The following is a 22,640-nucleotide window of genomic DNA, read 5'->3' as shown; positions in this document are numbered from 1 at the left end:
AGACTGTTTCGATAAAGCTAATGTTTCAACAGGATGTGTTATTGAAGATCAACGGCCATAAAGAAAGAGACTGGCGGCCAATAGTGCAATACACTATTAAAAATTATTATTATATTATAGTTATTGAGCCTGTTCAAGTGTTCTATATAACCACTAGACATGTTTTCAGCAAGGTTTCACTTGCAGGCCAATGATAACAATCTGTCATTTATTTGGTTTGTTATTGAAAAACACAATGTAAATAAACTGTGGAGTGATTTGGGGGTGAAATACTAAAAGTGCAACATTGGAATAAAAACAAGGTTTCAGAGATTATCATTTGTACAATGATCTACTGTAGCAAACCCCCACACACCAGGGTTGTTATTGTTTTTTTAAGAGCCTGAGCCACTTGACAGTTAGGACATTTCTGATCCATTATGATTTAGTATAACAGGACACACAAGCGTTCAAGACCATGCAATACTGTTACTTTTTTTATATAAAGAGTGGAAACCAGTTTACAACATGTGGAAACAGGTTGCTACAGTTATGCTGCGAGGCGTTCTCACGACACAATAACAAAACAACCTGATAGATGTCACTTGGTACTATATTGAAGTATGTAACGTATTTCCATCGGCTTTACTACGTTTTAATTCTCCCAAATCACTTATCTCAGTGACTAGATTAGCCATCAGCTCCACCATGATGTTATCATGAAGTAGCGCAATCATTGATGATAACAATGCGATGCTACGATAACGATACATTATAACAGCATATTCAACTCTTCAAAATGTCATTGACCATTCATGAAAGCGCAAAACTGCTTCAAAATACATTAGTTCCATTCCAGAGAGGTGAGGTTGTGTTTTAGTGAGCGGTTTGTTATCAGTGATACCTAACAAACCCTAGCATAGTGGCTAGCCTATACGTCTGCTACCGTCCGTCCAGCAGGTCACTCTCATGCACCGTGAGTGGCACAACTGTAGTTGTTAAACAATAACTTCTGTCACTGTCTCACCGGTTGATTTTATGAGCAAACGCCCTCCTTTCGCTCGCGGTAGATGTCATTTCTTGTCTCCATGTAAAGAAGCTCTTCGAAATCAAACTGAGAGCACTCTCCTCCTCCTATGCTTTGGCTATGTCCCGTCTTGAGTGGGGATGCGGGCTCTCAGACCGCTTCCTTCTCCACGCCGGGACTGGGCAGGGATCCCTCCTTGTTCCTCCTAGCGGCTGGGAGCTGAACCGCGGCCATTTGTGTCAAGTCAGCGAAGATACAAGTACTACATCCGGCCAAACTTAAAAATAAAATCATATTGGCTTTGAAAACAAACTGTACACCAAGTTATACACAACCAGCGCAGATGTATTTTGTAGCACCTATTCCAAAGTGTGTTTCTATACAGATGTAGCCACTTCGAATCAGCGTAGGCCTATTTATGTATTTTAAATGAAATAGTCATCCCTTTATTTCCGTTCTTATTTTGTTTCCGCTTAGTTTGACAGACTTGTTTTAGGTGGCTATCATGGTGGCTATTTACACACTGCTCGCGCAGAAATCTCACCTGACCGGTTTAGAGTGACCTGGCAATGGCGCATATCCTCTTCAGTTTAGAGTTTCATTTCTGTGTAAAATATAGGAACGAAGCCAAAAAAAAGTTTCAAGCCTCTAACAATACTTTCACAAGGGCGGGACTTTGGAACTCAAAAAACAAGAGGCATGAAATGTCCCACTACTGAAGGGGGATTTCATATGTTACGTTTCGTATGTTACCTTCATGGACGGACATAGGCCTATTAGGCTATAAGAGGTTAAGTTCACAAGGATTTGCCTATTCGGCCTACTAATGCCAAGTTTAATCTCATTAGAAGAAAAACAAAACGCACAAAAGCGACATCTAGAGGACTGCTTGCACTACATCATGGATCCACAAGAAAACAGAGCGTGACTACACCAGCAGGTGGAGCTGTTCACCGTGATTGGAGAAAGAAAGAACGAACCCTTGCCTTTCCAGCCATTGTGGAGAATTCAGTCCTCAGATTTGACCTCTACAAGGAGATGAGCAATAACTATAGCGTGTTTACTGGCTTACTGCCTAACCGTCAATGTGAATCAGGTTAAGGGAGTCAATTGATAAAAATAAATATGTAACAGTTCTAAAGCAAGACGCCATAAAATGATACAATGGATTATGTATGATGAGTTAAACAAATATGTCAGACATAGCATATTTGGCAGTGCCCCTTTCCCTGTCTGTGCAAATGAGAAATTACATTGTCAGCGACTCTTGCTAGTATAATAGAGGACGTGTTTCAGTGTATTATAAAGGCAGGTCTCCATCTCCCTCCTCCCTGCCTGCAATCACTACATACATACCCCCAATGCCTACTATGAAGCTGTAATAAAATGCTGGCTGCTGCAGCCCTCCCCCCACTGCTCTCTCCTTCTACCCCACAGTCGTCCTTTCCAGCACCCTGGAGAGCTGCTGCAGGTACTCGGGCCATACTATGTGCAAAGGCTGATGATTGGCATGCATTGTATAGGAGGGAGATGTGGAAAATGGAGAGAGTGGGGGGAATTAACCTTGTGTGACAGAGATTTGGTTGTAGCTGAGCAACGACAGACGTCTCTGGGATATATGTTTATGCATTGAGCAGCAGTCAGAGCACCATAGGAGCTAGCAGCAGGCACGAGTCTGGCCCATAGACGCCGCTAATGAAAATAAATGACGCTCACGCCCTCCATGTCTCTGCTTTACAGGCACGCTTCTATCAAAATGCCAAAAACTCATCTTTCTTTATTTGCACTCCGAGGTTCAGCAAATTCGAATGTATTGTGCAATGGCGCTATTCACGATTGATTTGTTTATTAATGAAAATATTGTGCTTCTCCAGCATTTATGCAGACACATCTCAGAAATATCAAAATAAAATAAGAAATACAGTATATTTCTAAGTATTTCCCATGCACATTTCAATAGGAATTAATTGAGTAAACATAATTTGTGTGTGTGTGTGTGTGTGTGTGTGTGTGTGTATGTGTGTGTGTGATATTGCAGTGTACTGCAAAGGGGGCTGAACCCTAAGCCCGCTTTATCCGTCTGTCCACACCTTCCCAGCCTGCTTCCTTGCCTTTTCTGTTCATCGAAGGCTCTCAGTTCCTAGATCGGCACTATTGTTTGAGCGCCCAGCCCCCACGGCAAGGAGAGCCCCCCCCACCACCACCACCACCATCACTGCTGTGTTATCAAAGAACAAAAGAGAGAGTGTCAGACACCACCCACTAAATCTCTTTCACACCAGAGCCCCCACCTCAGTTCCAGATGGGGTTGCCTCTTTTTTCAGGGTTTCTCTCAACCCCAAGAGTCCTTCAAAATGGAAGCCCCCCCCCTCCCACTGGAGCCCACTACTCAGCTGCTCGTCATCCACCTGCTCCGCCGCCACGCGCCCGTGGCCAGGGCACATCCCCTTTCTATCCCGCCCCACCAGGGAGTCCCATTAAAATCATTAACCACTTTTTTCACTGGGGTCTGCTTTCAGGACTATACTCAGCAAGCAGTAAAAACTTTAACAACATTAACTCCTAAAAGGGAAGGGCAAACCTACAATCTGATTAAAAGAAAAAAAAATACAAGCAACCATAGATAGTATATAAAAGCCATCAATGAATCAAAAATAAATAATACAATACAACAACTATAAGATAAATGGTGATTTTTCTGCAAGAATATGTGATATAATAAATTCTTGAAGTTAAGAAATTAAAGATTGCACAGATCTTCCTAGTTCAGTTGTTATGAAAAGGATGGAGGAATTACACCAGACTGAATATTGTCATCAATAATGCTAATTATAATCTCCATCCTGTGGTGTTTTCCTATACAAGGGAAAGGCAGATGCTAATTTGTTTGTTTCTTTCAAAGCATCAACATGTAGCATCTTCAAGAGGGTCTCTCCTTCGACCTCCACCCCTGTCTTGACCTTTTCCCTCCAGGGACAGAGAGTGAGGTGAAGCAACAGGACACATCTGCTACAAGACAGCTGTTAAGACTCCTAATGTCCATCCTGCAGTCATGGTTGGGGGCTGCGGGTGCCAAACGTAATCATTGGTCAATCACTTAAAAACTGCTTATTGGTGCAAAAGACACAAATCCCACTTCTCTTGTTACTCACATCTCATTCAGTCATAAAACACTAAATTCGGCTAAAACAAAAAATTGTGTTGCATTTCTATGCTTGTTTGCTAATAAACTGTAAAAATTCAATTGCATGTATCTTTGACGGCAACGCACAAAAGGCTCCGCCACCAGTATGCACAGCCACACGTTCTCCTCTGCCTACATTACATGCATGGCTGCATTCAAGGCTGTCACTCACTAACCAAGATTTATGGAAATGTTCCCTTTTCCAGCTCCACTCAGTGTGCACTGCTATTAGTGTGTGCTCCATGTTTGAATATATGCAGATATATGCATATAATATGTTTATGGCTTCTGTACAGCACTTGCTTTTTTACTGTTTACAGGTTATGTGCAGCAGGAAACGTCTAAACCCCCATCACCATTACCACTACCCCCATCCTCCAGTCCCTGAGGGTTCAAGCACCCAAATCAATTGAAAGAAAGAAGAGTGCACTGTGGTCCTCCCCCTACATCTGTCAGGGAGGGAAAGCAGGAGGGGCCACACTCATGGGCAGTACAGGGGAACAATATCACTCCATCTGTCACAAACCGTTTCATCTCTGATGGGATGAAATATAGCTCACAAATGCATCTACCTCTATATCATCTATGTGTATTAGCTTACTGGTGCCCAAGCCTCTACCAATTCCCAGAAGCATACGCGGTGGCTTTTTGTCTCGTATTACCTTCCTCCCACCAGTCAGCACTCTCCAACCACCTTGCAAATTATGCTTTTAAGCCAAACAGCATGTTAGAAGAAATGATTGCACTGTACACAGCGAACCAGTAAATGAAAATTAAAGACTAGTACCAAGTCAGGACATTTGCATGTAAAAAGTTCCAGAATGAATGTGCAGTGGACCTGGATGCTTAATGAAAGAGAAAGCACATATTGGATTTGAAGGAAATACAAAAAAAAAAAAGTAAGATGCAATCTGCTAATGACCACGGAGCTTTCATATTGAAATGGTGCTGCTACTGCTGTGTTTGGAGGAATGGGTGTGGCCGGTTGATTCTTCTTGCCTCCTGAGCTGTCGCGGCTTTGTGACGTACACGATCCCATTTGCTCGATCACATTATGCTATGGGACTGGTCACTGTATGACAAGCAGACGACAAAATGACAACCCAGACAATACCTATCGAAAGTTCACGGTGCCACACGCCAATCTCCGACAAAACACGGTGGGCTTGGTGATCTGGTGTAAGCTGTAAGACCAGCACAAAATGTCCTGACTGTTTACTGGAGGGAGGAGTGAAAAACAAGAACCCATATCCCCAAGAGCCATCATGCATCTCGCCCAGCAGCAGGTATAGCTGCAATCTCAGTCATTCATATTTAATTCCACAAGAGTTTTCCGGCCAGACTAATGTGCTATTGATTTCAAGTCTCCTATTACTGAAACGAGGGAGGGCCATGGAGGGGAGAGAGCCTGGACTACAGGGAGTGAGAGCAAGAGATTGTAAGAGGAGAGGAGGATGGATGAAGATGGAGGGGGGAAAATAGAGTGCAATGACTAAACCTGTGAATTTTTCAAGTAAATATGGAACAAACTGAACATGAAAGCACAATGGGGACATTGCAAGTCGAGGCTGGAGGAGCGTTTTGTATTATTTATTGTTCATAAAAAGTCTGGGCATTTACACATGTTTGTGAAGCTAAAAACATCTCAGCCTAACAGGAGCAGGCATACTAACACCTCTGTATTCGTTCCATGTCTGTCACGCGTCACACTTGCATTTTTTTCCCCCATGGCATACAGAGAGAGAGCAGCAGGAAAAAGGAGCGAGAGAAAAACAAAGAGAATGTTTAAGAGCTGTGTGTATTTAAGGTCTCTCCCTAGATACCGAGTCAGACAGGACAAAATGAAAGATTAATAACCACGGCTTTACATGTAAAAAGGTTTCTGTAGAGGAGGTTGGTTCTGACTTGACCAACCTCAAACCCACATGAACATTCATACACACACATCAACATACATATAATGTAACGACTAACACGTATTAATATATATATATATAGTATACCAGCTTGTGGGTGATTTTTTTCTTTAATCAAATATTAACAAAGTGGCACGTAAACGTTGCCAAGAAAGGGTTAAACATATCTCATACAGCACTGAATACATACAAACTAAAGACCAATAACTGCTCAGAGAATTAAACAGAATATAATCCATAAATAAAAAGAAGACAAGAGGGTCTACTTCAGAGACTTCCTCCCACCAGTGTGTCTGCTCTAATAATAGCCCAGAGACAACACATCCAGACAGACAGAGGGAGAGAAAGATATAGAGAAAAAGAGACACAGAGAAAGTGCAATAGTGAACCCACGAGGGAGACCTCAAGAAATTTGCCAAATAATACATAAAGGGCTGCATTAGGCCAGTTGCCATTATCAACAAATGTCCTTTTAAAAAGAGGCTAATTAAATTTTGGATCCTTTCCTGAAAGCAATAACTGCTTCGCTGCTACTGCCACAAAACCCTGAATTGCCAAGAGCCAGGCCTAGCGGAGAGACCACTGAATTAACCAGACCTGAGGCTGAATCATCCTCCTACCCATCCCCCAGATACACTGTCATAGTGTCACTCGCTCACCCTCTCTCTCTCTCTCCCTTCTGCATCTCTCTCTCTCTCTCTCTCTCTCACACACACACACACACACACACACACACACACGGCTGCCACTTTACCGCAGGGCAATGGCAACAGGCATTCATTTTTGACGTAATACTACGAGAATAAAAGACATGAGGAACAGAAAATGCTAGGCTAAGTAATTCAGAACTAAAGGTTTTGTGCAGTACCGTTGTAACTCCTATACTACAAATAGCATATTCTTGTATTTCTGCCGTTGTTGTGTGCTGACCAAATTGTAGAATGAAAATTAAAAGATGCAATGCACAATGTATGCAATTTTTATGCTTCTTCTTCTGTATTTTATGTGATAATTGCGCAGCGGTGCTTTGTTTGCTTACTGTGTGGGCTGATGAACTTCAGAATGAGTAAACTAATTATGTAAATGCTTAGAGTTGGTCCCTCTGGCACAGAGAAGAATTCCATGATACGCCAAGAGAAAAGGACCACTGCAACAAGACTCCTAATCACCACTATTGGAGAAACCCTTAACAATAAGAAAATAAGCAGTAGAATAACAAAAAGCCTTTTAAGCAAAAACCAATGCTTGATCCTTTGAATCACTAATGTACAGTGGGCGCTTCAAATGTCCTCTTACCCACAGGAAGGCTTCAGCTGCCGCGATGCTAACCACGGCTCTAATGAGGGGCCACAATTAAGCCCATTTATTCACATTAAGTGTGAACTGTAAGTGGGGCTGCAGTCAGTTGACGAACCTGGGAGCCTTTGTGTTACAAGAGCCACTTTTATTCAGCAAACAAAGACGGAAAAAAACACAAGCACCTAATGACAGAATCTCACTCTCTCCCTTCTCATATGTTCATACATGCCGGCAGGAACACACACACAACGTACACACACACAACGTACACACACACAACGTACACACACACACACACACACACACACACACACACACACACACACACACACACACACACTCTTCCTCCCTCTCGAACAAACTGACTCAAAGGCAGCCAGGCTGAGTTGAGTCACTGCTCAACAGAACGGTGGGGGTGGGGGGTTAAGACAGACTGACAGTGGGGCTCCATCTCTATCCTCTTATTAACGCTTAACGAGTGCTTTCCTCATGCAATATTCATCTCCACTAATATCATCGAAGCTCTGAGCCGAGCTTGCTACTTATGTAAGGCAATTATGTAAAATATCAGACAGGGCCCATGTTCCAAATCTGACTGGATCAGCTGCAGGACAATGACAGCAAGAAATTGGGGGTACACAAGACTGACTGGGAAGGACGGACGGACTGGAAGATGGGAGAAACAATAAGAGATATACAGTGTGAGGAAATGATCTCCTTGTGTGTAGAGCACTATATCATCATCTGCGTATAGGCAGAGATTAATTCAAAGATCCATCAAAGGCAAGTGGTCAGTGTCATTAATGCAAACAATTTCCTCCCTTCACACCATCACTCCTTACTGCCAGAGACGTCTGAGGACTCCTCAAGGTCAGATAGGGAGAGCAATGCAGAGCGACTGATTGTTGTCGCAGGGGAGCTCACATCAGCACCACTCAACAGATGAAAAACACACACAGGAGACATTATTTCTATACAAAGCGCCAACCTCCCGTCAGCATCTTATTTCCTCATGTTTAACGGCAAACCCCAGACTCATCATACACAAATAAACAAACATACACTGATTTACGCACACTTGCACGCACCCACTCCCCCCCCCCCCCCCCCGGGTCAAGGCCCTGTGGGGGTCTGCACAGAAATAGGTCATTTGTCACACATGATGTCCCGGGGCAGGGGATGCATTATAGATGAGCCCAAACAGCATGTCTCAGTGAGCACTCACCACACAGCTAGACACATGAGGGAGTAGCAGGAGGTGGGCAGAGGTACGAAAACTCCTTTAGGAAGGGGAATACTGGGAGGTTTTAATGTAAGACAAAAATCACTGCTGGCCACATTTATGCTCGTAAAGCAAAGAAAAGAGATCATTCAGCGCAGCCTGGTCAGAGCTACAATTGCACCTTTATCAACTTTTTCATTGAATAGACATGAATTTATTCAGAGGGCATCTCATTTGTTATTCTCATGTCTGCACCTGACCCTATATAGCTAGCCATCTGCCTTGCATATTTCTGGTCCAGAAATCACCCACTCATTAGTCGTATTGTGGCTTTAATTCTTTGTTTCTAACCACAATTCCCACTCAATTATTGCAAACAATTTGTCTCTTCCCCCCATTGCTTTAACTCTGTGATTATTAGCCGAGAATGTGGACTCAGAAAGTGTGCACGTCTACACTCAGCATTGCTTTTATTTGCAAAGACAAAGGCCTAAGGAGGGAAGTTGTTTGCTATTGTTTTAAATAGGCCTATATGGAGAATATGGGGAGAAAGGAAGGGTCTGTGCTGAGGGAGAAGTGAGTGCAAAGTGTGGGGAATGAGAGAGAGACAAGTCTGCTGTCTTCTGCTGCACCCATCTGTTCTGAAAGTGCAGGTGGAACCCTATTCAATCTGCCCTGTGTGTGTGTGTGTGTGTGTGTGTGTGTGTGTGTGTGTGTGTGTGTGTGTGTGTGTGTGTGTGTGTGTGTGTGTGTGTGTGTGTGTGTGTGTGTGTGTGTGTGTGAAGAGGGGGGCAGGAAGAAAGGAAGGGCAGCTAGAAATAGGGAGTGGATGGATGGAAGGGCAGGGATGGAAAAGGGAGGGTGGGGAGAGTGTGTGTGTATGTGTATGTGGGGGGGGAGGACTCTTGGTGATCTCTCCTGAAGGGGATAATGGGAAAGGAGCGCATTGCAATGGCTGCCATGTAGTACCCTCCCTGCACAATTAGCCAATCAGCAGCGCGCTCTGCCAGCCAGGAGGACGCATAAAAGAAGAACATTGCAGCAGAGGCACAGAAGGAGACTGCGCGAGGAGCAGGGAATTACACGTAAAAACAGCAGAACCAGAACACCCTCCCCTGGACACACCCTGCTGAGGATCACTGCTTCTCTTTTTTTCTGAACCATCGCCCACGCCACTCGGAGAGAACGCTCTCCCTCATCATCATCCAGTAGAAAACCCCTTTCTCCTCCGTTTCATCCTAAAGAGGACACTCACCATCTCAGAGGGCTGAGATTCCCTGGCGAAGATTGTATTTTTTTTCCTTTTTTCTTTTTTTTTCTTTTCATTTGGACAACTGACAGAACATAGCGGGCCATATCAAATAAAGGCCGAAGAGAATACAGAGACTCAGCCTTCAGCTTTAAGACCAGTGAAAAGAGGGACCTAGTTTTCTTTCATTGTACGTCAAGAATGGTTACTGTACGTATGACTCTATTTCTCTTATATTTGTGAATGGATTTGTAGCAGCATGCCTAGTCTGTATGAGTCTTGTTATGTTGTTTTTGTTATGCCCTACAATACACACGTGATTTAGCCATATACAGATTTATTTCTAATCCTGCTAAAGTACCTTCACTGGAGACTATCATTTTAAACTGAGCTCCGTGGCTATGCCCACATGCTGAAACAGATGGTTTTGGGAATAGTGTCCTATGTTTTTCTCAAATAATGCCATACTATTATGATAAGATTAGCCTAACGATCGATGGGGGTAATTAGCCATCTCATACTGAGTGATGCGCCATGCATGCGCTTCAGTCTGCAGTCATCATCATAAAGTCGTTTCCCTGCCATTTTAGATAGCACAAGCTTTTACGTTTCTGTATTACAGCCACTCCGGCTGTCGAAATGTCGCAGCTTTAGTTACATTTGCTAAATGATGCAGGAGTCAACATTTAGGAATTCCACGGGGCTACAGGGATGGAGAGAGGCGGTGAGGCGCTGTGTTCCGTAAGGGGGGAGGGCTTTCTTTCTTTGCCTGGTGCAGCACAAGGATGCTGGAGACGGCTTTCTTAGACAAAACAGGATGCCTCGGAGGCAGAGGGCCCATCCAGAAAGGCAAAGGAGAAAAAAGGGTCGAGTCACTCAGAAGGGGGAGGGGGAGGAGGGAAATTACGCATCCATCGGTTTGCATTGAATCACACAAAGTCCAAATTCCTCACTCCTCAGGGTTTCTCGTTGCGATGTAACCGAGTAAATGGGCTGGAAAAAGCTCGGAGGCCGTGACAGCAAGGACACGCACGGACATCTCCATTTTAAGCGCATTTCCTCCAAGTAGCCATCACATCGCGTATACGCACAAGATGGCCATGCTTGCATTGCGCTGGTCGGATGAAAGGAGACGTGAGCGGTGATGAATTAGCTTTGCGCTGAGCCGACGGCAGGGTTGGGCGTGTCTCTCTGTTGGACGTGAGCACCGAACGATGAGGGCCCTGAAGCCTCAAAAGGCCTACACCGCTTTACCTCTTAACATTGTTGGCAGACGAATTAGGAACAGACATATTAACATAAAATTATAGAAGCCAGGAAATATAATAAGACAGAAATAATCAACGTGGTTGCTGCTCGATCCAAACATAACACACACATGCAAGTGTTAAAAAACCCAGCCTATTAAAGTGACGTTTAAAAAAAGTATTTTTGCCCATAGGCTATTAATTTAGTTTGGGGAAATTATTTCTTAGAATTAAGATTTTTATCTTCAAGTGATAAATATTCTTGTTCAGTCAACGAGTAAGATGCCGGCTACAAAACAAAATAAATCATTAACATGAAAAGAGTGAACTGATGAGATATATATTTTGTCCTTGAGAAAATAGGTGAACAACTTTAAAGTTCTCATTTCGTTGCAAATTAAATGGTCACAATATTGCTTCGAGGCAGTGTGCAAAATGGAGGTGGACAGCATGCTGTTTCGTCATAAGTGATGCTCGGACTGTCTTTGTTGTACATCACCTATTGTCCCTTGCATGCCGAGACATAATCACACCGACAGAGGCTGTGGCCCCCCCATCCACATGGTCCGCAGTCCTCCATGCCTGTACCGCAGTGCCAAGCAAATAAAAGCGTTGAGTCAGATAACCTATCCAAGGCACTTACACAATTCAAGGACAAGGGCAGCCGAGGCCCTCACTCACTGTAAACCAGTCTGAACAGTTGTCTGGTGTTTAGTCAAAAATAATAACAATGATAATAAATAATATTCAAATTTTAAAAAGCTGGGCCGAAGCAGTCAAATAATATTTTTGGTGAGGATTTTCAAAGGTCAGACGCTGTTTTGTTTTGTAAACATTGATTCTAAGACTTCGCCTTCTGTTGGCTTATATATTTCTTTTAACAATTAAAACATTGGCCGTCTTACTAACTAATGACAGGTTAAATGCAAATATGGTATGTAGCCTAAGCGGTTGTTTGCCTCCTGTTGCCATTGACTTCATGTAGCCTACTTGTCAGCAACAAATGCCTGTTGGAAGAAAGAGCCTTATAATGCAACATGCATTTCTTTGACTTCTTTTTCTTACGACCATGTTTTTTATGTCATTCTGCAGGGAATATAAAACTAATATTAATGGATGAGTGAGTAACATTTTTATTTTCTCTGACAATTTTTACGACAGTGGCCATTCGCCAATACGCCCATGCTCGCCAGTTTTAATTAAAACTGTCACTAAACACAAGTCTATAAAATCAGTTTTGGGAACACGATTCGTAATAGCAAATAAATATCTCAGATTGGTGATTTTGTATTTAACCTCATCATGGCGTTTTTGACTTGTAGCTTGCAACTGTAACAGCCATTGTTCCCGGAGAGTCCTGCAGCCCCTGGCCACGACACAAAGCGCCACTGTTTACATTAATATTCATAGTGCTGCCATAGCCTCTGCGAGGGAGAAGAGGAGGAACGGGTGGCTCTTTTGTTTGGTCGTTTCAATACGTTTATTCAGCAAAAAGGCGCTCCGCTTCATGAATGCCTGCAGAGTAGTATTGCCTCTTTTTTTTTAAAGAAGGGGGCAGGCTAAATAAGAGAAGCGGGGACATATACGAATTTAAAAAAAAATTGTAACAAAATAAGCACATGTGTTATTTATATATTAATACCTCGAATTAAAACGTTTTCAAAGTCGACAAAGAATAAAATAATTCAACTCGGTGGTTTTTGCTGTATTGAGGGGCCTCTGTCCAAAACGAAAGCCACTCCCTTTTTCAGCACGCTGGATAGCGCCCCGCATGCTGCCAGGATTTTGCAGGACAGATTTGTCTCCCCGAGCCTTTGACGTTGTCTGCTCCCATTTTATCAAGGCGGCACACACTCAAGAGAGCTGAAATCTTTCAGAAATCTTTTATCCTAAGTCTGCAGAGCGAATGAATAGGAGGGGAGCCTCAGTGCGTGGCTGACATGAGCTGTGACTCCTGTCGCCCTGTTGTTTTACAGCTGCCATCGTGATCCCTTAAACTGCAGAGAGTGTGGCTAATGCCCTTTGTTTGGGATAATCCCGTAATCTGTGTTATTTAGAGGGCTCATTTACACTTCAGTCAGACAGCTTTGATTCGTGCCTACGTCATATATTAAAAGAAGGGAATCATTGGTATCATTGTCATAATTGTTAGTTGAAAATATCCACGTGGACTCCTATAGGGCTCATTTTGATTGGTGAATAGTTTAGTCTATACGAAGAGAACCAAATTACATAATTCACACATAGTGAATATAAATCTACACTAAGCCTGACATTTCTCAAACATTACATCGATTTTGCTGGGAGAGCAGTGCATGCCAACACAAAATATGATATATGAATTTCTCTTGTTATATCTCACCTACAAATTGAATATTGAGATACACATTCACAGCATTGTCACATAACATGGCAAATCTTGAATGCTATGACTTCAATTTCTACATTATAGCCTCCGGACAGCAGAGATGAATTGGGAAAGCTGTTTGTAGGCATCAGAAGGCAGAGAACACTGACAGCATTTACATTTAGTCATGTAATGCTTTTCTGTGTTTTGAAATTTAATTCTGCACAGTGTAGGTGGTATGTGTGCTTGGCAGTGGAGGAAGGGCTGTTGTTTGCGTGCAAGTCTGGGTTCATGTGTTTGGCAGTGGAGGCAGGGCTCTTGCTTGCGTGCAAGTCTGGGACCATGTGTGGGCGATGCTGATGCAGTGCATTAAATATTAAGGGAGATCTCACAGATCCCCAAAATAGAAAAAAGCATTTTCGGGACACATAGTGCTGTCCAAGCCAGCGGAATCTCTGAAATTTTAAAACAAGATTTCTAACTAGACATGCGTTGAGAGAACAGGGGCAGGGATATGCAGCAAAGAACAAAGGCCACATAAAATCCTAGCTCGTCAAGGTTACAAGGTACACCTGGAACGTTTTTATTGTCTCCAGTAGTCGTTCATATCTGGAGCCTATTTAGAGTATATCTATGTTGGGCGTATTGTGATTATTCATGCCTTTGTAGTTCATGCCTCTTCCTGCAACATCACAGTGATTTATTGTCTCTTGTTGTCATAGAAATTGGGTTACTGTGAGTGTGAACTAAACTCAAGACAATTTGAGGTTTTTTTGGTATACAAAATGAAATATGGCAGCCTAAAGATGAAACAATCCTCTGTGGTTTTTATTTGTTTTCAAATTACTTCAAAGCCTGACGTTTCTATCCATTCCTGTATGAAAATATTAATCTTTGTTGCCGCTTGTGTCAGCCAATCTCAGGGCCCGGCCCATAATCAGCGAGTCTGTGAATTATATAACTTCCCGCTGTTCACTGGCGATGTGTGTTCTGCCACACTGACGGTTATTTTCAGTTGGCGAGTCAAATTTGCCGGTTTTATTCCCCTTCAAAATCTTTTTGTCATATTTGGGACACTTTCAGTTGCCTATATATCTGCTAGTCAGATTCTTCACATAACACAACAATGTACTTGGCAAACATTACAACACATCCAACATAACAGCTTCATTCCACCTATTTTGTCAACTCCTGTAAATCATATCATAAACGTGTCAGCAGGCATTTTTTTTTTAGTCGTGCATTCAAATCTTGACAGTTTGCTATCTACGTTGCACTGTCTTTGTGCGTAGATGTGTCTAAAGTATTTTATTTTAAGGCTGTCTTAAGTCACTGTGCTCCTTAGGCACTTGTCCTTATCAATTTGCTTGATACAACACACACACACACAAACTGTCTGACCTGTATATCTGTTCCTAATAAGCACAGACACAAACACACACCGAGCCTGAAGTAAGAAAGCCATCCAGCCATTAGAAACAATGCAGTCTTTGAGGGGCTGTTACCTGGGCAACCAAAGCCGAGGTGAGGCTCTCAGCGAGACAGCAGGTTAGAGAGACGAGGGATAAAAGGCAGGTTAGACAGACCCACTCGCAGACACTACAAAAGGAGAGAACAAATGAAATGCCATACCAGATTTGAAGAAATCAATTGTTTTAGTAATGTGATTGTTACACAGATAGGGGCCTGTACAAATACAAAAATTATATTGAGAGCAGTGAAGTAAATCAATGAAATGAAAAACCTGACATAAACTTGTCTCCTGTTTGAATAATTTCCATTCTGCCTATGATCATTCCTTGGTTTCAAATAAAGAAAAATACCTAAGGGATCATAAAATGCTCAACCCTCTTAAAATGAAGCTGGTTAGGTTGTATAAGAAGACCTAATCCAAAAAGACAACCAGGGTTAATACCAGGTAAATATTAATGTTATAAATAATGTAAAGGTTTTAGTGACGTCTACAGTCTTTCTCCATCATGTCAGGAAATTACCTGAATATAATTTTGAAAAAAATATTAATTTTCATTAATTAAGTCTCTTGTTTGCTTTGACTACATTGCAAGACCCAAAGAGCTTTAGAAGAGACTTGTTTAGCCTTATTGACATTCATAACACTCACCAGTTAGAGACCTGAAACAGCTCAAAACCATAATCTGACATAACGGTTTACATTTTCAGCAATAAATCTAATATTTAATTGAATGATGTTTAAACATGAAAGGTCATGTCAATAAATTCAACATGTGCTTGATGTATATATCCTATGTAAATAGGATGTAAAATCAAAATAATTCCTAGTGAGATACTGCAGCTTTTCAGTGCATACTTTACATCAGCATCACACTAAGCAACAACAACCTAACCAATTTAACTTGACATTTGTTGTTGTTTGTTTACACAACACGTTAAGTGATTTTCCATGAAGATTAACAGAGAAACCCAGACACAAAGAATAAGTTGTTGCATGTGAGGAAAGTGAAAATAGAGCAGGAAACAGTGTTTCTGACCGCACAGATGTTCCTGGACAAAACCCTGTGGATCAAATTAGGCAACACAGTGCACTCTAGAACCACACAGGAGACACAAACACCATACTGTACACACTAACCCACACCCTTACTTCACCTTGACCACAAAAGAACCATTAACAAAGTCCGAAGAACAAACGTGTAATCCTAACTTCTTTTTCTACCAAACCGCGATATTCATCCTTTACTGCGGCACAAAATCCTGTCAACATTGTCACGCTCCCTTTTGTCCGTCGTCTCGAACCCTGCTACCCCAAACTCCCCCATCCTCACACACCGCCATCACTATTATCCAGCCCTATGTAATGATGTAATGGTCTCTGACCCAGGAAGAGAGTATAGGGGGAGGGGCGGAGTAAGGAAAAAGGGACTGTGACATCTGCAAGACCAGAGGCAGGGAGCAAGAGAGCAGCAAAGATGGGGTGAAAGTGGGGGAGGGGAGATGATAAATTGGACCTTGTATCTATCTACATTTTAAGCAGCACTGATTCCTGACCTTTCTCTCTGACAGTGACAAAGTGGACAGCCTGTATGCATTGTGTATATAAATTTAGCATGTATTATGTATGTTAAATATAAGCAGAAGCACACTTATACAGCCACATCGAGGCTGTGTCCTATTGTGCTTCTTTCTGAATTATGAATCTAACTCCAACCTCTTCCTCAGCAGATAATCAGCACCATGGAAACCCAGGTGTCCAACGGTCCAAGCGGAACCAGTCTGCCTAACGGTCCAGTCATTAGCACCAACGGCTCCACGGATGACAGCAAAACCAACCTGATCGTCAACTATCTGCCTCAGAACATGACCCAGGAAGAGTTCAAAAGTTTGTTCGGAAGCATTGGGGAGATCGAGTCCTGCAAGCTAGTCAGAGACAAGATAACAGGTACAGTCCTTTTGTCAACGTTGAGAAAAAAAAATATTATCAACCCAAATGGTTTCAATGGAAAAAACACTGACTTCACTATAGCTCCTCCTTTGTCTGCAGGTCAGAGTTTGGGATATGGCTTTGTTAACTACGTGGATCCAAATGATGCGGATAAGGCTATCAACACACTCAATGGCCTCAAACTGCAGACTAAAACAATCAAGGTGAGCAGGCCCTCTACTCTTTACAATATTCAGTCTTCATTTTGTGATTCTTGACAGCGGGCTAGACGAAAAGAAAGGAAGTGGAGATTTTCCGTCAAGGGGGGTTGTTGAGCAAGGTGGCGGTAGACGTGACAGAGGGAGGGGAGGAGAAGGCAGAAGGGAGCACCGGCTAGAACAAAGCCAGTGAGAGAAAGACTGAAAGGAGGAGGAGAGTGGAGGTCAGAAAGCAAGGGGCGAACAGCATGCAGAGGTTATTGTGATGGAAATGTAATTAGGAAGCCTGACTGTGGTGTACAAGGGTCAGTCCAGGTTATCCCATCTGCCTCCAATCTAGGCTAATTAGGGGGCTTCTTTGTCCCAAAATCAGATGAGGGAAAGAAGGGGGCATATTATTAAAACGCCACTTCCTTCCACCCCCCCAGACCTGATCAAAGTGGTTCAAAGAAGACAAACTACTGGATTGAGAAAATCGAATCTGTGAAAGCGCAGAGGAGGTGATCTTACAACAGCTGCCCATTAATAGGGATGTTAAATCCAGCTAATGTCTGAACAAACAACAAGCCACAAGCAGGAATAGTCGAGTTTGTTTTGGGAAGAATAAACACGTGTTTATTTGATTTGTGTATAATGTCATATAACAGTTTGCAAATCCAACCCACAAGAGAAATTACTCTTTACTCTTGAACAGCCATGCAAAAAGGGTGTTGATTGTCAACTATTATGATATATTTTTGATATCATGAGATGACATTATTTAATTATTTGACGCATCTATACATAGAACACTAACTTCATAGAGCCTGTTGATAATTTATTCAAAAATTTAAAAGATAACTCCTCTGGTCACTACCATAGCTTTATCTTTCTGATTTTGCATGAGGCTTCAATAGAGAAGGGTGAGGTTGTGAAGGAGGGGGCAGCAGTAGAAGGGTAGGGGGTAGTTCGGAGAGCAGAATGCCAATGACAGGATTAGAGGCCATATGGGCTTCAGGCACCATCTGTACTGTGGGAGCGACAGGGAGAGGGTTAATTATAGGGCAGCCTCTGCTCCCCGAACACAGAAACTCCCCCCTGACTCTTCGAAAACACCCTAATCACTGCACCACACAACCCTCCTGCTCATACAGTCTTTCTGTGTACACAATGGACACTGGTGCTTAGTACTGATGGATAAAATCACTACACCTGTATTCATTTGACAGTTAGTTTACAAGTCCTGATAATTTGCTTCACAGCTTTATTTGTGCCAGTGCAAAAAGCAAAACTTAAAAGCGAGAAATATTTTTAAACATTAGTTGAATTGGGAAGATTTTATTTTATCATACAAATACATATGTACTGTATATTAACAATGTATGTGCGTTTTGTGTGAACAGTGTGTTTATAAGTTGTCAAGGATCCTTTAAGTCTTGTGATGCACTTGCATTGTTTGCTGTTTGCCAGTGGAGCTGGTCTCCCCAAGAGGATAGAGACAAAGGAAGCAGGCGGGGCAGGGAGAGCAGCTCTGCCTATCTCAGACAACACTCACTCTGTCTCTCCATCACACACAAACAAAGCACTGCCTACAACACACTGAACTAGATTATCCATTGCACATGCTCATATGAACACAAAAACAAGAATATGTGCATAATTTCTTTTTTTAAACAACCAATCATATATTTCTCTGCAATACTAGATAACATGAAAAGTCAACTAACAGAAAACCATAAGGGATATAAACATAAATACACCAAAATGTCCTTGCACTAATTAAGTCACCAGTGAATTCCAGAAAACACATCAACCAAGAATAATGTTTTTCAGTGCAAAACAAGCCTGACCCTTGGGCTTGTTAACTGAAGACTGGTATCAGTTTGGGTTATTGTTACAGTCACCATAGTGCGTCTGTCTCATTGTGACAAAAGACAGTTAGGACTGTGGAGATGTTGAATGAGAAGAAATCAGAAGCTGTATAGAAGAAAAATATGTTATGAACTTGCTAGTATCAGGTGTTTTGAACACGTTCCTCAAGTTGACGTGTTTGTTTGTTCTGAGATGAACAAACATCTGTTTCTGGTATAAAAGTATAATTAATCTATTGAACTATTAACTTGTGTGTTATAGGTATCATATGCCCGACCAAGCTCGGCTTCTATTCGTGATGCCAACCTCTACGTGAGTGGACTCCCCAAAACCATGAGCCAGAAAGACATGGAACAGCTTTTCTCCCAATACGGTCGCATCATCACATCCCGTATCCTAGTGGATCAAGTCACAGGTATAGCCTTATTTCACTGCTCATGCTGTCATGCAAGCAACATTTCTCCTAATTGAAGACTGTTAGGCAGGAGCAGACCTTGACTCCAAGGTAGTCACATTAGTTTGTTTTTCTCAATCGGAGCAGGCATATCACGAGGAGTGGGCTTCATCCGGTTTGACAAGCGAAACGAAGCAGAGGAGGCCATCAAAGGTCTGAACGGACAGAAGCCTTTGGGTGCTGCCGAGCCCATCACTGTCAAGTTCGCCAACAACCCCAGCCAGAAGACAGGCCAGGCCTTACTGACTCAGCTGTACCAGACTGCTGCCCGCCGCTACACAGGGCCCCTGCACCACCAGACTCAGCGTTTCAGGTACTGAACCTTTACCTACCTCACATCATGTGTGAGTTAATGACTACAGTAGATAGTCTTTGAAAAGCTACTGTTACCAGACCAAATCACATGTCATCCTGCTGTGTTGCCTTTTTAAAGCAAACTCAATATCCCACTATGTTACAATGACAAGTGTTAAGAATGTCAACATTTCATTGTTTGAGTATGATATGGGATTCATAACTGAGTCAACAGTCAAGTCTCCAAAAGGCTTTTTTTGTGGCAATAATCAAGCTTCAACTACAGCAGAGACTAGCTAAGAGTAAATATACAAGACAATTATAAGTGGCACACCTCAACAGCAAATGTGGTCTAGTTTTATAAAAATGTATGATCAAAAACACAAAAAAAAAACATTCTGTCAATATAAGCACGTTTTAGTAAACTGTTCCTTTAAGCAATATTTTTGCTTGATAGTACAGAAGGAATAGGCAATATTGCATTGTCCCTCCTTCTCACTCTTTTTCTCTGACTTTCTTTTAAACTGCAGCATGATCCCTTCACTTGGAAAGGGACCAGATCCAAATAACAGCTCAAAACCAATGTAAGAGACCAGATTTTTCCAAATACAATAAATAAACTAAAGCTTAATACATTTTGGTTAACAAAGAATCAGTGAACCATTTTGCCTATACTACATAGGCAATCGGGCATCAGAAAGAGTAGAATTGGCAGATGTTGGCCGCATCTACATGGGTAATTTTGAATAAAGGTTGGAAGGGTTTGAAAAATTCAACATCTATATTTTCACATAACCTCACAAACAACTGTAGTTATCTTCTCAAGCTGGAATGCTCACAAACTCCGTATGGATAATGTTTTTAATTAGTGAATGTGAAAGGACATGGGATACAATTTGTTTATCTTACATGTAAACTATAAAAGGGGAATCTATTTTGGAGCTTATGCAAGAATGAATAATAAATGACAGCTGAGACACATATTCGCAAGACTATTTGACACGCCATCAGTTTGAGGTTGAGAGATTGGGACAGCGTTGCAGTGAAGGATGCCCTCTGGAGGCCAGCTGGTGAAGCAGCAAATTGTTAACTGAAAGCCCCCTTCCTCGTAGATCACATAACTAACTTCTGCATCCCCTTCATTCTCCCTCTTGCGTTGCAGACTCGACAATTTACTAAACGCCAGCTACGGAGTCAAGAGGTAAATGCCAAAGGTGTACATTCCAAAGCATCCATGCCAAAATAAAACCTCAAACAAAGTGCCTGGAATACCACCTGCTGAAATCATCTCAAAATTAGATATAATGGCCACAATTCTTAATGCCCACCGTTCATTTAACCATGTTACAGAAGCAGCCCAGACAGCAAAATACTATCTGTAATTGCAATAGGCAAGGGTGCAGCCTTCTAACAGCAGGGTATTCTAGTACGGCTTTGTTTAACCTTTTCGTTCTTTTGATTTGATTAATAGAAATAATTTACATGTCTTTATTTATGAACTAACATTATCAGTTTCAGTTGCTTTAATGTCCCCTTTTTTTCACCAGCATGGACATACCAGATTCCGTTTGCGTCTCCTCAGTTTCCTCCAGTTTGTGTATGATTTGAATCCAATTTGCTTTTCATCCCTCTCTAGGTTTCTGTGTTTTGTTCAATACTGTGATTTTCTTTGAACATTGTAAAACATGTGGTCAATTCTTTCAGAGGCTTTGGCCAGCCGAGAAAATGCACATTTTGTTTGTGTCTCAGGGCACACAGTTCCATTTTGTATGAAAGCAGGTAGTTTGGAGCCACTGTGGTGCCCACACATATTTTACTACTTACTGTACAGCGGAAGGGATGGAGATGGGGCTCCATATAACTGACAACTATCAATTCTCACTGAGAAACATGCCCATAAAAGATAGTATAGGGCACTGAATTCTGTGTTGAACTTCAGAATGACACCCATGGTAGCTCTCCTACTCTCTTCCCCAGATTCTCCCCCATCACCATCGACAGCATGACCAGCCTGGCCGGAGTCAACCTCACCGGTCCGACAGGAGCCGGCTGGTGCATCTTTGTATACAACCTGTCCCCTGAGGCGGACGAGAGCGTCCTGTGGCAGCTCTTCGGGCCCTTCGGCGCCGTTACCAATGTCAAGGTCATCCGCGACTTCACCACCAACAAATGTAAGGGCTTTGGCTTTGTCACCATGACCAACTACGATGAAGCCGCCATGGCTATTGCTAGCCTTAATGGCTACCGCCTGGGTGACCGCGTGCTGCAGGTTTCCTTCAAGACCAGCAAGCAACACAAGGCCTGAGAGAGAGAGGCTGCTGTAACAAGCTCCTTCGACCTACAGGGAGAGCCACCTGAGCTCCCTGTGCCATCACTCTACATGGGTCTGGACTGAGTCTCTCTCTGACACATTCTCACACAAATTCATAGTATATTATCACAGACACAGACATGCAGACACACATACACGCACGCACATAGCCAAACATATCCATACGCAGGCATACACAAGTCAGAGTTTCAACAACAAACACACTAGTGGAGTTTTTTCTTTTCTCTTTACACAACATGCTAGTCCTTCCCTACATTTGCCTGGATTGAATTAGAAGGGGTACGTAGCTGGTTTGTGGGGTAGGGGTAAGAGCTATCTATTTAGGAGACAGTCTAACGAATGTGACAGAGAATGTGTACTGAGTGCTTTGATTGAATTCAGGCAAATAATGACAAGTGATGAAAAAATGATCAAAAATTTAAATGAGCGAATATGTGCAATTTACCCAAACTCTTACCCCACCATATCTCCCTCTTGCTGGAGAGGATGTTGTCACTTTTTTACACTTGGGCATTTTGAATCAGCGATTTTTTAGATCAAGGAAAATGACATTTAAAAAAAAAACAGTGTTCTCTTATATACGTCTATTAAAATATAACTATATATTCAATATTTAAGGTG

At 42.3% G+C, this 22,640-nt stretch overlaps 2 protein-coding genes across 2 annotated transcripts in view; one reads left to right on the top strand and one right to left on the bottom strand.

Moving 5' to 3' along the window:
- dock6 (dedicator of cytokinesis 6) overlaps positions 1-1,163 on the bottom strand; it is a 29,767-nt gene extending 28,604 nt beyond the window's left edge. The window contains exon 1 of the mRNA XM_080044264.1: positions 1,007-1,163. Coding sequence (XP_079900390.1) covers positions 1,007-1,056 — 50 coding nt within the window. The 5' untranslated portion in view covers positions 1,057-1,163. The remainder of the gene's footprint in view (positions 1-1,006) is intronic.
- Positions 1,127-21,992, top strand: elavl3 (ELAV like neuron-specific RNA binding protein 3; the record flags this gene model as incomplete). Its single annotated transcript, XM_080044023.1, has 8 exons — positions 1,127-1,249; positions 16,672-16,888; positions 16,991-17,094; positions 19,201-19,354; positions 19,478-19,706; positions 20,218-20,271; positions 20,850-20,888; positions 21,644-21,992. 8 exons carry the CDS (start codon positions 1,127-1,129, stop codon positions 21,990-21,992), a joined length of 1,269 nt encoding a protein of 422 aa, XP_079900149.1.
- Between the last annotated feature and the right edge of the window lie 648 nt (positions 21,993-22,640).

Source organism: Ammodytes marinus (assembly GCF_949987685.1).
Source record: "Ammodytes marinus genome assembly, chromosome: 16".
Lineage (NCBI taxonomy): Eukaryota > Metazoa > Chordata > Actinopteri > Uranoscopiformes > Ammodytidae > Ammodytes > Ammodytes marinus.
Note: the sequence above shows the minus strand (reverse complement) of the source record. Positions and strands in the feature narration are given on the sequence as shown.